This window comes from Notechis scutatus, chromosome Z (genome assembly GCF_049901735.1).
Source record: "Notechis scutatus isolate UNSWTSFEM ecotype Mainland chromosome Z, rNotScu1.2, whole genome shotgun sequence".
NCBI classification, from domain to species: Eukaryota; Metazoa; Chordata; class Lepidosauria; order Squamata; family Elapidae; genus Notechis; species Notechis scutatus.
Genome location: NC_142025.1, coordinates 89,568,912 through 89,584,216, shown reverse-complemented (window position 1 = coordinate 89,584,216; position 15,305 = coordinate 89,568,912). Strand labels below are relative to the sequence as shown.

The following is a 15,305-nucleotide window of genomic DNA, read 5'->3' as shown; positions in this document are numbered from 1 at the left end:
GGGGGAAAAAAATTAAAACAATATGCTGCAAGAAGTTACAATGAACTACATTCCAGTAGTATATAATTTTGGAAATGATAATGCCAGTAATTATCGGGGAACAGACGGGGATCTCACAAGTTAAAAAAATTATAAGGATTTTGTAAGTTTCAAAATGAGTTGAAATTATTTTAAATGTTACATGAGAACAACACTTCTCTGCCTGATTTTTTTTGGTTTCTGCATACACAAAGATGAAAATAAAAGTTCATCTCTAAAGCAAAATCAAAGGAATCATTTGCTACTGTTTTAATCATCTTCCTTAAAGAGTGGCATCACTCTGATGCAAGTGTGAAAAACAGAAGATATCTTTAATCAATAGAAATGAGGAGCTGTGTTTTAAGTGAGGTCCAAAGCAGTTTCTCAATACAATAATTTTTGAAATATGCACAGCTTTACGCAGTCATGCTTAGTCTGTTGTAGGGCTCTTATCATTATATTTCTGCACTAATGGATGGGGATTTTTTTTTTTCAAAGTAAAGAGCTCAATTCTGGGAACAATCTTTACTATTATTGGGAAAAACTGTAAAATTAGTAAAAATGGTTATTAGCTCAGGAATTCAGTATGTTGCTGCCTTTAGGAATTGAGTGGCCTATATTATATTGGGGACAGAAGTCCTGTCCAAATATCTATCTGGAGAAAGTTCTAAAATTTCATTAGGCGCTTCTGATACAAGAACTTTTAAGGCAAACAATCATGGAGATTTTCTCAGCATCATGGACTTGGCTTCCAATTCAAAACTCTTGGTATTTGAGGAATCATTGATTATTTATATTCAAGGGAAGGTAGCACTTCATTTCTGTTCACATTCATTTTTACAATTGACTTACAAATCTATCAGATCTTCCTATTCCTATTAGAGAAGGGAAACTACATCTTCTTAAAATTTTTGTGGACTGCAACAAACTATTTGCTTATATTGTTTCATCAGGACCAATGAGTGTCTTTTATACAGCTTGTGGTTTTCATGCCTCCCATAACAATAACACATCTTAAATATAAAACCAGGCAAGTGAAGAGATTGCATTTTTGAAAACGTGTTTAATATCCATATTTTTGTCTGTAGGGCAAAGCCAAAACAGTCTGGCCTAGTTTCAAGTTACAAATCCATACACCTTTCTTTTTCCCTTTCAGTTAAATGAACAGTGTGGCAACAAAAAGGCTTGGATACCCAAAATAAAACAGTTCAGCAACCGCTTAAAGAAATGAAAAACTCACAGTCTGTATTTTTCTTCCAAAGTGATTTAGCCTGGTTTAGTGATGAACTCCATGAAAAGAGGAGATTTCTGCTCAGGTACCATGAATAAATATATCAGACAGCTACTATTTAATGGGTGAGTGGAGGAGGAGGGGGGGAGTCATATTGTGATTTTAAACATTATGATTGATTGAGATTTCTTTTAAAGCAAAATTAAGTACTGTAAGTTTTATTTGGGATAGGATTTATGCTAATGATCAAGAATCAACTAAATGATAAACTATGAAATGCAGATTTCTATCTATCTTTCCAAGTAAGAAATCTGGAGAGCAAAAGACTACAATGTTAGACCTGAGCACTGACATGGACAATCTTTTATATTTTGCATTCAGCCATGGAAAGACCCTATCCCAAAATAGATGAGATAAAGGGGTCAACCATTACTGTCCAAACAAGCTGAAAGGAGCCCTATCTTGTTATGGCAGCAGTCATTTCTGCCTGTGTATTTTGACAAGTTAATATGAGCTGTATTTTGGTGAAAGAGCTACAAGCAACCATGGCACATGTGAACCCTGAAAAAAACAGACATGTGAGTTGGCTTCTTTTAAGACAAGAAAGCAAATTGAAAGCTGGGACAAGGGAAAAACAAAACAAAAAAAGACCTATTGTTTCCAATAGGCTTTCAGTGGTAATTAACAACTTTATTGGAAGAAATAGGTGCAATGGATGTGATTCACTAGAAATCTAGATAATCCTGGAAACTGCTTACATTTTATCTCCAGTAAAAGATGCTTAAGTATCAGTTGTTTGTCTAGGAAAAGAAGCAAGAACTATGATTGAGAGTGAAAGAAAAAAGGAAGACACGGTCCTTCAAAGCTTTGACAACATATTATTTCATACTGATGACAAACTCCCATTCTAAAGGTAGTCATATAGCCTCTATTTGGGGGGAGATTATTTTAAAGATGACCATAAGAAATATGAGCTTTCTTATGGTATCTTCAGTTGTGATGGTGACATGTTGTGTTTCCTTACTCTTCATACCGGCTTATTTAATTCCATTTAAGTATGAGGATCATCTTCTGACCGAATGGGTGCATGCACTGTGCTGCTTCAGAAGGAAGGGTGGGGACCCCAAATAGATTTAACAACCAGGTCTTAATCACCTGATCTGCAAATGTAGCCAAAGGACATCCTCATAATAGTTTACATACAAAGCCCTTATGTCCATTTTACTCTCTCCTCCTAATTCTCTTGACTTTCAAAATGTTTGGCCCCTGGCTGCTTCCGTTTGTACTAGTACCTATAAGAAGTTAAGGGAGGACTGAGAATCATCAGCTGTAAGTGAAGAACTGAGGTCTGTGCCAGGGTACTTGATCATACAGTACTGCTCAAATAATTCGCAGCAAACATCCTTTCAGCTATTTGCAGGAGTAACATTTTGCCACAAGTTTCAAGCAACTGGATTCTTCTTTGGTTTTTAAGGTTTTTTTTTAGACGATGAAAAAGTAAAGAATATTTTTAAAAACCCACTTCTTAACTGAGAAAAAAATTAAACACAAGACAGAAGATTAGAAAAGTCTGCCTCTTCTACATACACTTCCTTCGAGATGTAAATGCAGCAAATGCATTCAAAACAATGCAAAAAGCAAATACGGAAAATTAGGAAGGGTAAGAACTTTGGCTAAAGAATTTGCTAGAGCCAGCATTTGTATGCATGTTAAAGAGAGCAGAGTTTTCTAAAGTAAACACCAATGAATGGATTGAAGAACTAGGTGGAGAAAGAAAGAAAAAGGAGAAATTCTACATTTGTTCAAAGGGAAGAGCTGATAATTGTCAAATTCCTGACAAAATAGTAACTTTCTTAGGATGTTGAAAGGGAAGAGAAATCTAAGCTCACAGTTGTTATGTAAATTCTGCATTGCATTCCTTTCTCATAGATTATGAAGTCACTCTAAGGAAAAATTCCTGCCACGCTGACTTGCTATTTAATTCATCTTGTATCCAAAAAACAAATTTGTTACTAAAGATGAAATTATTTGGGATAACATGCTAATTAATGCTGGTGCTATCAATAGGCAGGACACTGCACTCTTTTGTAGAGAGCACAAAAATCCTATGCCAACCTTCAGTGCAACCTCATACCATTGACCTATGTGGTTTCTCCCCCTTTCCTCCAATGAGATGTAGTCTTAACAAAAAAGAAAAAAAAATTAAATATTGATGGTAGACTGTCTCCAGCCTCTTTACCCTGCCACCAAAACCACATTTCTTCACACTAAGTGTGTGCACCCTGCATCATGGAACCGCACTCTGGGTCCATAGTGTTTGGAAGTTCACGGAACATAGAACCATCTTTCTCCTTTCACTGCCCAGAGCAGATAGTGCCTTCGCAATTGCTTAGCACTAGACCAATCTTCTTTTCCTTGGCTACTTAGCTTAAGTTGCCATAATCCTTGCTGAGAATCAATGATGCCTTGCTCTACGGATGGGACAAGAATGCAAGAGAAAAACAAAGAACCTGATCCTGGTTTCTTGGAGCCATTTTGTGGACTTCTTGCCAATCCCAAGGCTGCACCTCAAAACATGTCTGACTCTCTCCATTTCCTTCTGCAGTTCCAGTTATATATATATTTTGACCTATTGTTCCTGCTCAGTTTGATGAGCTGTTATTAGAAGATCCAGAAGTTGAGGCGACAGCAGCTCCAGCTGGGCTGCTTGTTGATACAGACTTGCGGATGTGTGGAAGCAAATAGGGGTCACATGCCAATTGTTGGACATCTATCCGATCTTCCTTCCTATATGCCAGGCAGCGCCTAATAAATGCCTAAAAAATAATAAAACACAAGGAGAAAATAGGCACCAGAAATAAAAATTGGTACTGTCCCCCTTTTATAAAGGGAAGAAGCTAGTAGGACTAGCAAAAAGAAATCAATTTTTTATGTTAACGAAGTGTTATAGCAAATTAAAGCTATAGAAAAATCTTCCCATGCTGTATGAAATTTTCCCCAGATAGATTTCTCCAGGTCAAGTTTCCATTTGGGCTACAGGCATTCCTCTTAAAAAATCTGTTTGAAAGGCAGCTATTCAACATTTATTTCAGCTTCCCTACATTTATTTCACTGGTCTTTTATCTGTTTTAAAGAACTTAGCTCCATGGAAGAAAGATAGGCAGATAACAGGTTTATGGAATGCAAAAACATTTTCCTTCTCTCAGTCAGAAGTAGATGATAAGCAATCCAAATGATCAATAGACTCAACAATTCAGTGCTTTTTCCTCCAATAGAAGAATTAAACAAACCCCTAAAAGCAGACTAATCCTATTTCCCTGTACCAAATATAACTCTTTTTACCTTTGCTTCTGGCGTTACCACTGGCTTAGGAGGAAATTGTACTTCCGTAGCTTTAAGGATTGTGTTTTCCTGCAGGATATCTTGCTGAGATTGGTTGTGACCAAAGGGCTGCAGAAGAAGAGAAAAAGTACAAGAAAGGGACACAAGGATGACTACAGAACTAAAAAATTATAGGAGAAGAAAATGAGGGAGCTGTGTATTTAGCTTTGAGAAAAGATGAACAAGAAGGGATATGAAAACATTCTGCTCTATTGAAAAAGACCATACAGAAGACTATTGTCCCAGGCATGGAATAATGGTCAAGTTGTTGTAAGAAAGCTGAATGGTAGGAACACCACCTAAGTAGTAAGAGCAGTTCAATAGTGGAACCAATTAACAAGAAAAATCGTGGCTCTCCTTTGCTGGATGTGTCTAGGCAAAGGTTGGCCAATATCCGTGGAGAATGCTTTACCTGAATTTCTTCACTAACTGAATTGCATTTGAAGTGTGAAATAAAACTGCTAGCTGTAATCATTAATCAAATTCCAAATATATTTATTCTAAAATCCTCTCATTTTCCTTTATATCATCTCTCCTTTCCCAAATTTCATCAGAATTTCTTTATGAGTTAGACAGCCAATCAACATTTTTAAAAATATTACATTTCATGAATAAAAATAAATAACTGAAGTCTTCAAAATATTCATATTGTTTGTTAGCCATGTTTTATATATAATGTAGATCTAACATTTTAACCATGGAAGCGTTAATGTTAATATGTATTACTATAACTACTGAGAATCTTTGGTATTAATGGCAATATACAAATTTGTTAAATTCAGAAATGTTAATATATAAACACAAACATTTTTAACAGAATCTACTTGCACAAATTGAGGTTACAGCAACAGGATAGAATATGTGCTTTAACACTTAAACCAGATGTTAAGATTTTTAGAAACCTGTAGCTCCTGAAAGCTTATACCTTTTAATAAAATGTGTTAGATGGAAAATATATTACCACACTCCTCCTAATTTTAGGAACTATAACTGAGTGCACATAAGACTCAGGCTAAAATGACTGAATATTTTTTGCAATACCTTAGTTGCCCTTCCACTTACCTTTCTGCCATAAAGACACTGGTAGAAGATAACTCCTACTGACCAAACATCAACTTTATTTGAAATCTTTGGAGGCTCTTTTCCAACCACAAAACATTCAGGCGGCAGATACCTGAGAAGAGAGAGTAATAGCTATATTTATTTTAAATGCCCATTTTTCACCATTAACCATTTATGTCACAGACTTTATTTCACCCAAGGATTATTAAAATTTCATAGAGTTAAAATCACTCCCCTCTTTTTTTTTATTTAAAGCTTATCAGGGCATGTTCTGGTTCTGTATGGCATACATTGAAACAACCACTATAATTTTTCATCAACCTTTGTTGTTGTTGCAGAAATAGCAGCAAGATACCAAGTTGCGTTAACTTGCTTCTTAAAGTTGAATAAAATGTCTTTTATTTCAGCTCTTTATTACAACAATTTAACTATAAATAGCAAAATTCTGAAACAATAAAAAATGAAGCATAGGAAATCAGCTGGCTTTGTTAATATATGTCCAATTATTGGAATAATGATACAAATACTACTATTATTACCAAATTTCCCTGTACTACCTATAATGCAAATGTTGTGGATTTTATGCCACACTTCTGTATGTTCAACCTATGAACTCTAAAAATGTCCTTCAAACCTGTTTTACATTAATGGATGTGCATTTTCTGGAGAGTTATTTACAATTTTATAACTAGGGCTAACACTACAATTTGGGTGATAAAGGATAAACAGCAAGTATTCTCAAATATGTTGCTTCAACTGATTGTTGGCTTACAAGGAAAGACACTATGCCTTCAAAGGGCATCTGTTGAAGTAATTCCCCGTTAGGAGAATGAGCACACACAGGGAGACGTAGTGAGAGTGGTGAAGAATAACACACAAACAGCACACAGATACACTGTATAGTAAAATGTAGGTTTTTACTTCCAGTAAAATGGTTAAGCAAAGTTCAACAAACAGTCCAAGTCATTCACGGTTAAAGCAGTCAGTTTTCAGTCCAGGGATAATCCAATAACAAAGTCCAGTATCATAAACAGTTCAGTAACAGATTTACATCAAATCCAAGAATAACAATGATCAGAAACAATCAATAGGGAAATGGCAACACTCTCCAGAACAACAGAACAGAACAACCCAGGTTTCTGGCTCCATCTTATGGCCGTTTGAGGAACCACACCCAATTACAATTTTAGCATTCCCTTAAAGAGACAGTATTAAAATGTCTATCCTGGTTTATATATTTTCCAACCCAACTATTAGGTGACTTACATTCCTAACATTCTCCCCTTTGGGTAGGACAATATATACAACCTTACATTCTAAGTCCATAATCCTCACAGCAAGCCTTATGCTTAACAGAGCCTTGGGCTTTTGTAAAATGATCTGTGATGTTATTTTCTGACATACAGTATTCTAGCTTAATCATCTTACTTTGCACACATTGTCTCACATTTAAATATCTTAAATCTGTGTTTTGATCTTGTCTTAAGAGCAATATTTGAAGCCATCTGTATTGCTGATTGGTTGTCTTCATAAACAACAATAGAATCTGTTACATCAATTCCCATGTCAATCAATAGTTGCTTATAATAAACTAAATCTGTACATAATAGAGATAAACATGAGAATTCAGCCTCCATTGTTGACAAACTTAAATGTTTCTGCCAAATAGACCTCCATCCGATCAACACCTTTCCCAATAATACTACAGTACCTGATGTAGATTTACATGTATTTATGTCTGTAGTGAAACTTGCATCGGCATATGCAGTTAGACTTAGTTCATCCTTAGGCTCCAAATACAATGCATAATGCATTGTTTGTTTCAGGTATCTTAACACACGCTTAGCAGCTTGCCAGTGCCTTTCAGTTGGCTCAGCATTAAACCTTGCTAATTGGTTAACACTGTATGCTATATTTGGCCTTGATCAATTACTGAGATAAAATAAGCTACCAATCAAGGACTGATTAATATCTTTATCAAAAATAGGACTTTGAACATCACCATGGCTAAACTCCCGGCTCAATGGTGTCTTAGCCGGCTTACAAAGTTCCATTTTAAAACTTTTTAGTAATTGGTTAATTTTATCTGCCTGTGAGATCTTGTATCCTCCCCTAGTTTTATCTATCTTTAATCCAAGATATTGTTTAATTTCTCCTGTTTTATCTTAAATTTCTTCTCTAACAGTGATATTATTTTAGTAGCTTCTTGTTCAGTTTTGGTGATTAATGCTATGTCATCAGTAAACAATAGCAACAATGAAATTACACCATTACTTTCCTTTTTGAACAAACATGGATCAGCCATGCCAGCTACAAAACCTATCTTAGTTAATTCTTTCACTATATACTGGTTCCACTCATATCCTGATTGCTTCAAGCCATAAAGACTCCTTTTCAATCTCCAGCAATCAATTGTATTGTTATTTTTGATACCTAAAGGTTTCTTTAAATATATAATGTGTTGCAACGGTGCATACAGATATGCCGTCTCTCCATCTAAATGATTTATAATGTATTTCTCCTTAGCTGCCCACACTAATGCTGCCCTTAATGTAGTAGCCTCCAGACTAGGTGCAAACCCCTCATCATAGTCATTTGCTGTCTGATTGAATCCTTGTGCTACTAATCTGGCTTTATGGGTAACAGTCCCATCTACACTAGTCTTTAGTTTATAAACCCATTTACACCCTATGGCATGTTTACCAGATGGTACCTTAACATTTTCGTATACCTCCAACTTTTTTAATGATTCCAGTTCCTTATCCATTGCTTCCTGCCAAGCAGCCTGATCATTAGCAGGATACAGTTTCAATTCATTATAGTTACCAGGAACTATATTCACTTGGCATACAACACCAGCCTGATATCTATCAGGTGGTCGTGTTACTCAGATTGAACGTCTTGGTAATATAGGGCTTACTGGTGGACTCACCTGTGCCACCTGCTCCTGTTCTCCTACCTCCTCCTGTGCCTGTTCTTCCTCTTTAATGGCTATTCGTGGTTTACTTATTTTATCTTTAGGGACTACTTTGGTGTCAATAATAACATCATTGCTGGATTCCTGTTCCAGTTTATCCCACCCAACGTGCTCAAGAAATTTTGCACTAGCGCTACAATAAACATGAGCTGTGCCTTGATCCCAGAATCTAAACGATCTATGGTTGGCCTCGTAACCTACAAAAAATAATTTCTTAGCTCTATGTTGCCCTTTTAGTCTTACTTGTGAGGGAATATGCACCCATGCTGGAGCTCCAAATGTGTGTAGATAACTTAAATTTGGCTTTCTGCCATGCCAACGAGTGAATGGCAATTCACCAGTTGTTGTGTTAACTACATTGTTCAACACATGGTTGCTACACATTATGGCTTCACCCCACAGTGTTTCAGGCAAACCTGAGTCAGATAACATAGTGCGAGCCATGGCTTGTAACGTTTGCCCTCTTCGTTCTACAAACAAGTTATGTTGTGGTCTGTAAGGTGCAGAACGTTTATGCTTGACACCAGCCAATTTCAGCATTGTTTGGAATCTCATTAATAAACTCAGTCCCATTATCAGTAACTAAAGTAATTACTTTACTCCTCATTTTTCTTTCAGCCAATCTTAGCCAGTTAAAGAAATGTTGGAATATTTCTGTTTTGTTTTTCATGAGATAGCAGAAACCATACCATGAGTAATGGTCCATTATACTCAAAACATAGCAGGCACCTCCCAAACTGGGTTTCTTAGGACCAATTATGTCTGCAAGCACAACCTCTAAAGGTTCTTTGGTCTTAAACCCATTAAGTCTGTTTGCTGGAATAACCTTGCTTTTCTCTTGGCTACAGGCATTGCAGTTTAAATACTTACTACAGGGTTTTACTCCCTCCCTCTGACAAGTCAACAGTTTGCTTCAGCATTTTGAAATTAATGTGCCCTAGACGTCTATGCTGTAAATCATGTGGCTTAACATTGTTATAAACCGAGTTAGCCATCTTCAACTGGTCATCATGTATCACATATAAATCATTCTCTAAATTAGCAGTAACACTTGTACCCTCTTTCTCTATTATACAGTTATCTCCCCTAAAGATTACTACATAACCAAGATTAACTAAAGCCCTTACTGATAACAAATTAAATTTCAGTTTAGGTACATATAACATAGTTAAATGCTCATTTACACATGAGCAATATGCAGTACCTTCACCAGACGCTTTCATCTTCCATCCATTAGCCAATGATACATGTTGCTTACTCGTAGACATTTTTACAAACCTCTATTTTTAGTAATGCATTGCGATGCTCCACTATCAACAACCCACAAATAATTGTTTACAATTGAATTGCTAGACATAGCTAAACTAACATTCTTCTTAGCCTTCTGGTGATTACCAGTATTCTGTTGTTTTCCCTTCTTACAGAATCTAGCTATATGTCCCCTAGCCCCACAAGAAAAACATTTCCTAACAGTATAGGCAGTTGAACACAAATCCTCTTCTTGTAGTTGTTCCTTTCTTAGTTGGTTCCTACCCAGTCGTCTTCTTGCTTCTTCTAACAATCTTCCAGTTATGTCAGTTAATGTCAGTTTATCTCTGGGCAGGACTTCCAGTGAAGATACATAATCATCATAACTTTCATCCAATGAGGAAAGAATGATGTAAACTTGATGCCGCTCTGAAAATATCAGTTCTTTTTCATGTAGCTCTTGAAAAGTTCTTTTCATGAAGTTGAAATGAGCGAACATATCTCCACCTTTCAGAAGACATGCTCTAAACAGTGTACGTGTAAGATGTATGTGTGCACCTACACTGTCACGAACATAAATCCTCTTCAAATTTTCCCAACACCTAGCAGCAGACTCTTCTCCATGAATATGGACTAGCTGCTGGTCACTCAGTGTTAGTCCAATTATACAAAGAGCTCGTTTGTTGTTCTGTTTAAAGTCAGCAAGCTTCTTGGCATCGTCCTCATTTTCTGGATCCCAAGCATTTACATCCGGTGGGTCTTGAACTACATTCCATAACTCTTCTCTACGCATAAGTAGACTGCACTTCATAGACCAGGAAACATGGTTTGTTCCATCCAACTGGGTTATCAGGGATAGACTTGTTGACGGGTCTTGTGCCATCTTTACCAGAACAGTAGCCCACAATTAAACAGTAAACAGCTGTCTGTATAAGGTACTGTATATTCACAACAATTCTCAGTTATCTGAGCCTGGTATGGCCTGGGCCCATAACCAGTGTTGAGGTAATTCCCCGTTAGGAGAATAAGTGCACACAGGGAGACGTAGTGAGAGTGGTGAAGAGTAATACACAACCAGCACACAGATACACTGTATGGTAAAATGTAGGTTTTTACTTCCAGTAAAACGGTTAAGCAAAGTTCAACAAACAGTCCAAGTCATTCATGGTTAAAGCAGTCAGTTTTCAGTCCAGGGATAATCCAATAACAAAGTCCAGTATCATAAACGGTTCAGTAACAGACTTACATCAAATCCAAGAATAATGATGATCACTAACAGTCAATAGGGAAATAGCAACACTCTCCAGAATAACAGAACTCAGGTTTCTGGCTCCATCTTATGGTCTTTTGAGGAACAACACCCAATTACAATTTTAGCATTCCCTTAAAAAGACAGTATTAAAATGTCTATCCTGGTTTATATATTTTCCAACCCGTTAGGTGACTTACATTCCTAACAGCATCCCCCAAGTACATATCCTCAAGTGATCTTCAGTCTGTCCACATCTTACAGTATTGCTTACTTGTTCAGGTCAGGCAAAAGACCATCCACCTTATATTTCAAGTAAGCTACCACAACCGGAACACACTGATTTGCTTTTCTTTGAAAGTGTATAGTAGCCAGCTGTAATGTTCACCTTTATTACGCACTCAGGATTCTCAGACATTATGCCCTTCAGACAGTTGCAGTAAAATATGTGTAGAAATTGGACAAAATTTTCTAAATTTGAAATGGAAGTTATGAGTATTTCAACCTTGGAACAAACTATCCAGTGTTCTGTAATTTTATCTCTGATATAACAGGGACTTTTAAAAGGAAATACTGGGATATTGAAATAGGTTATTATTCTTTCAATTTTTTGTTCTTGATCTACAAATTTAGATGGGATAATAGGCTATATTGACTTACCTACCTCCCAGCTAGTCTAGAGAAAAATATTAATGATTATATTTTTCAAATTAATTTCAATAATAAAAATATACAAAAATAAGTACACCTCTTACTTATTTGCTTAAATATTTACTTAAATATTTCCAGAATAATTTTTATTTTGTCTGGAGATGTCCATAGTTGGGAAATGAGGCAAGAGACGGCCTTTCTCATATATCCAAATAAGTCTTTGAAAATCACTAAGGATTCTGCTATAATTTTACAAGGAAGGTCCCTTAAATATTTACAGGTATCTAATGTTTTGAAATAATCTTTTCAATATCTCAGATTGTTAACTGAGTTGGAAAAACTAAGATGTTCAAAACTGAATTACTTAGAAATAGAATGTTCTGAGGTTCTCTAGAAAACTCAGAGGGTATGTTCTAGAGAACTATTTTCTGAGGAGTTTTGCATACTCCTAAGAGATATCTAATTTCCTCTGAAAACTATGATTTTGATATACTAGTTGAATCTATTGTCCTCATTATTTCCCCTACTTTTACAAAAATCTTATTTTGGCAAAATGTATGTTTTTCTCTGTTTTTCCTCAAGTTCTAATGACAGGTATTTTTAGAACATTATGGACTATGCAAGACAAAAAATAGATTATATACCCACCAATATGTACCAGCTCCTTGAGATGTCAGCTCCATGCCATCAACTGAATTGTAACTGTCATCGTCCATGATTTTTGAGAGGCCGAAGTCAGTGATTTTAATTTCACCACAAGCAGTACCGTTTACCAAGAGGATGTTTCCTGGGGAGGAAAAAAATTGAAGTTAAACAGGCCTACTAAGTATGAGGGTGGATAGAACAGCCAGAGAAAAAAGATGCACTGGCTTCTTTCCCAAAACTTAATGTAGTTATGTTTTTTTCCACATCCAAGAGAAACTCTCCTTAGATGTAATGTTACAGGATAAACTAATAGGTGAATGGAAATGGTTCATAATAATAATAACAACAACAACAAATTGTGGCTATCAAATATGCCCATAAAATCTCACACTTGCTTTATTTGGATAATCTGTAACTTTATGGAAAATCAGAAATCATTGTCAGCCGTGGATAAATTACCGTAAGCATTTTTAGCACAGACACAGCAATGGAACTTGGCCTAAAGAAATGTACTACAGTAGCAATAAATTGAGATAAACTCATGAATAGTAAAAGTGAAACCACCAGGAGCCATCATGAAGAAGCCTACAAGTATTTTACAGTTGGATAACATCAAACAGGAACAAGTTAAAATATGATTAGTAAAGAATACATCCAGAGTGAAAAAAATGCTGAAGACAAGAGTGAACAATGGAAACATCATCAAATGGTGATACTGGCATGATGTGATATACTGTTTGAATTTTAACTAGATAATTTGGACTATAAAACAAGAAAACTGGTGATTATTCATTATATCCCTACTGTTATATTGATATGGTATACCTGCCCTGTAGAAATGGAAGTAGAGGTTTACTTCAAGTCAAACTATTGATTGTCTAAAAGACAGCCAAGGCCAAGCATTGATGCAAATTAAAAACTGGACCTTAATGAATGCATAGGAAACAATACATGAATATCAAAATAATATAATAAAAACATAAACAGAATGCAATCAAGCAAAAGCATTATATGGCCAATTTCTACAAAAGATCAAAATGGATAAGAATAAAACCTGGCAATAGCATAAAACTAGAATATTAAATAAATAATCTGTCAATTTTGTTTGCCCAAGAGCAGGCTATTTCAACTAATACAATCTAGTCCTGAATTGAAATAATCAAATGATTCAAAATGCAGATTGTGCAAAGAGGCAGAAAAAACAGATCACAGTTCATGCAGTTTGTGACCGAGCAGCCTCATATAGGCCACGGTGGCCTGCAACAACAACAACAACAAAAGGACATTGTCTGAAGATAAGTGGTGCAAACAGATCCTGGGGAGGGCTGACTGCAAGGCAACCATTCCTTGGGGAATGGTAGAAGGTGGCCTTTTTGAGTGACAGTGGTAGCTTAGGACTGAAGTCGAAACTTGGGCCTCCAATTCAGGCCCAGCCTTGATGCAGCTGCTGAGTGTTGCAGTTCAGGATAGCTTTGATGCAGGGAGGAATAGATAATTATTTCTCTTTAGGTGAATAAGAATTAAAAAGAAGCTGGAATGAATGAATTAATTTGTAATAACAGAAAAAACTATGGAGAAAAGGGCAAGGAAAATCAAGAATCGGTCAGCTCTAGGTGAAGATGAACTGCACAGTTTAGGATTGAAACATCTAACACCCATTCATTGGTAAACAGTTTAACAACAAGCTGCAGGGTTGCAAAATTAAAAAATACATCTGGTAAAAGCTACTTGATAATGAAAGTTCCAGCAGAAGGGGCAGCACCACGCAATTATAAACCAATTATCTACTTAGCAATAATTTTCAGATGGTATCTGTGTGGTAACTGATGCAGTCCAACAGCATCTAACTGAAAACAAGCTCTTTCCACCTGAGCAGAAAGGAAACTGCCCAAACAGCAGAGAAACAGAAGTTCAGCCCCTAACTGACAAGATGATTTTGAAAACCACAAGACAATGAAGATCAACTGGAATGTAGCTTGGATTGATTATAAGAAGGCATTTGACTTCCTGCCATATGATTGGATAATCAAGTGCCTAGAAATAAGTGGAATCAGTAGAAACATTAGAAACTTTGTACAAAGAGCAATGGGACAATGGAAGACACAATTGCTGGTCAATGGTTTAGATAAGGAGAGGTTAATATCAAGTGAGGAATCTTTCAAGGAGATTCACTACACCACTACTATTTGTTATTGCACTGATGTCAATAATACGTCACACATCAACCCATAGCTATCAAACATCAAAAACATCTATTAAGCTATTCCATATCCTTTACATGGATGGTATGAAGCTATAAGGAGAAATATCTCCTAAAATAGAATTGATTCTCAGCATTGTTCATTTATACAGCCAAGATATTGAAGAGATTTTGGATTGAACAAATGTGCTTCTGTCACCATCAGTGGGGAAAATATGGAAAACTGACTTATGAAAATAACATCAAAAATCTAGATGAAGACAATCACTACAAATACCTGGGCACCCTTCAAGCTGACGACATTAAGCACACTGAAGTCAAGAAGAGGATTAGAAGTGAATACATCATAAGAGTGAAGACCTTAAAAGTCCAAACTCAGTGGAGGAAATATCACCAAGGCAAAACCTGGACAATTCCAATCATTAGATATAGAGGTGGAATAGTGGACTGGACCCAAACAGAAGTAAAAGCCCTGGATAGAAAGACCAGAAAAATTATCATGAACCATGCCCTTCATTCCCACAGCAATGTTGACCAATTTTGCTTAACAAGGAAAACAGATTGGTGTGAAATGTACACCAGGCAACTGAAGAAGAGGCATTGGAGAAATATTTGAAGTAAAGTAAAGAAAATGCACTGTAGC

General features: G+C 36.1%; 1 protein-coding gene across 6 annotated transcripts in view; it reads right to left on the bottom strand.

The window, feature by feature from the left end:
* TLK2 (tousled like kinase 2) overlaps positions 1-15,305 on the bottom strand; it is a 67,417-nt gene that overhangs the window by 5,505 nt on the left and 46,607 nt on the right. For 4 of the 6 annotated variants that reach the window (XM_087945698.1, XM_026682784.2, XM_026682783.2 and 1 more), the window contains exons 19-22: positions 12,466-12,604; positions 5,693-5,804; positions 4,592-4,699; positions 1,062-4,065 (exon numbers count right to left, since the gene is read on the bottom strand). In XM_087945698.1, the coding sequence (XP_087801824.1) occupies positions 3,892-4,065; positions 4,592-4,699; positions 5,693-5,804; positions 12,466-12,604 (533 nt within the window). In that variant the 3' untranslated portion in view covers positions 1,062-3,891. Of the gene's footprint in view, positions 1-1,061; positions 4,066-4,591; positions 4,700-5,692; positions 5,805-12,465; positions 12,605-15,305 lie in introns of those variants that run through there. The other 2 variants (XR_015745668.1, XR_015745667.1) reach the window with 1 other exon arrangement.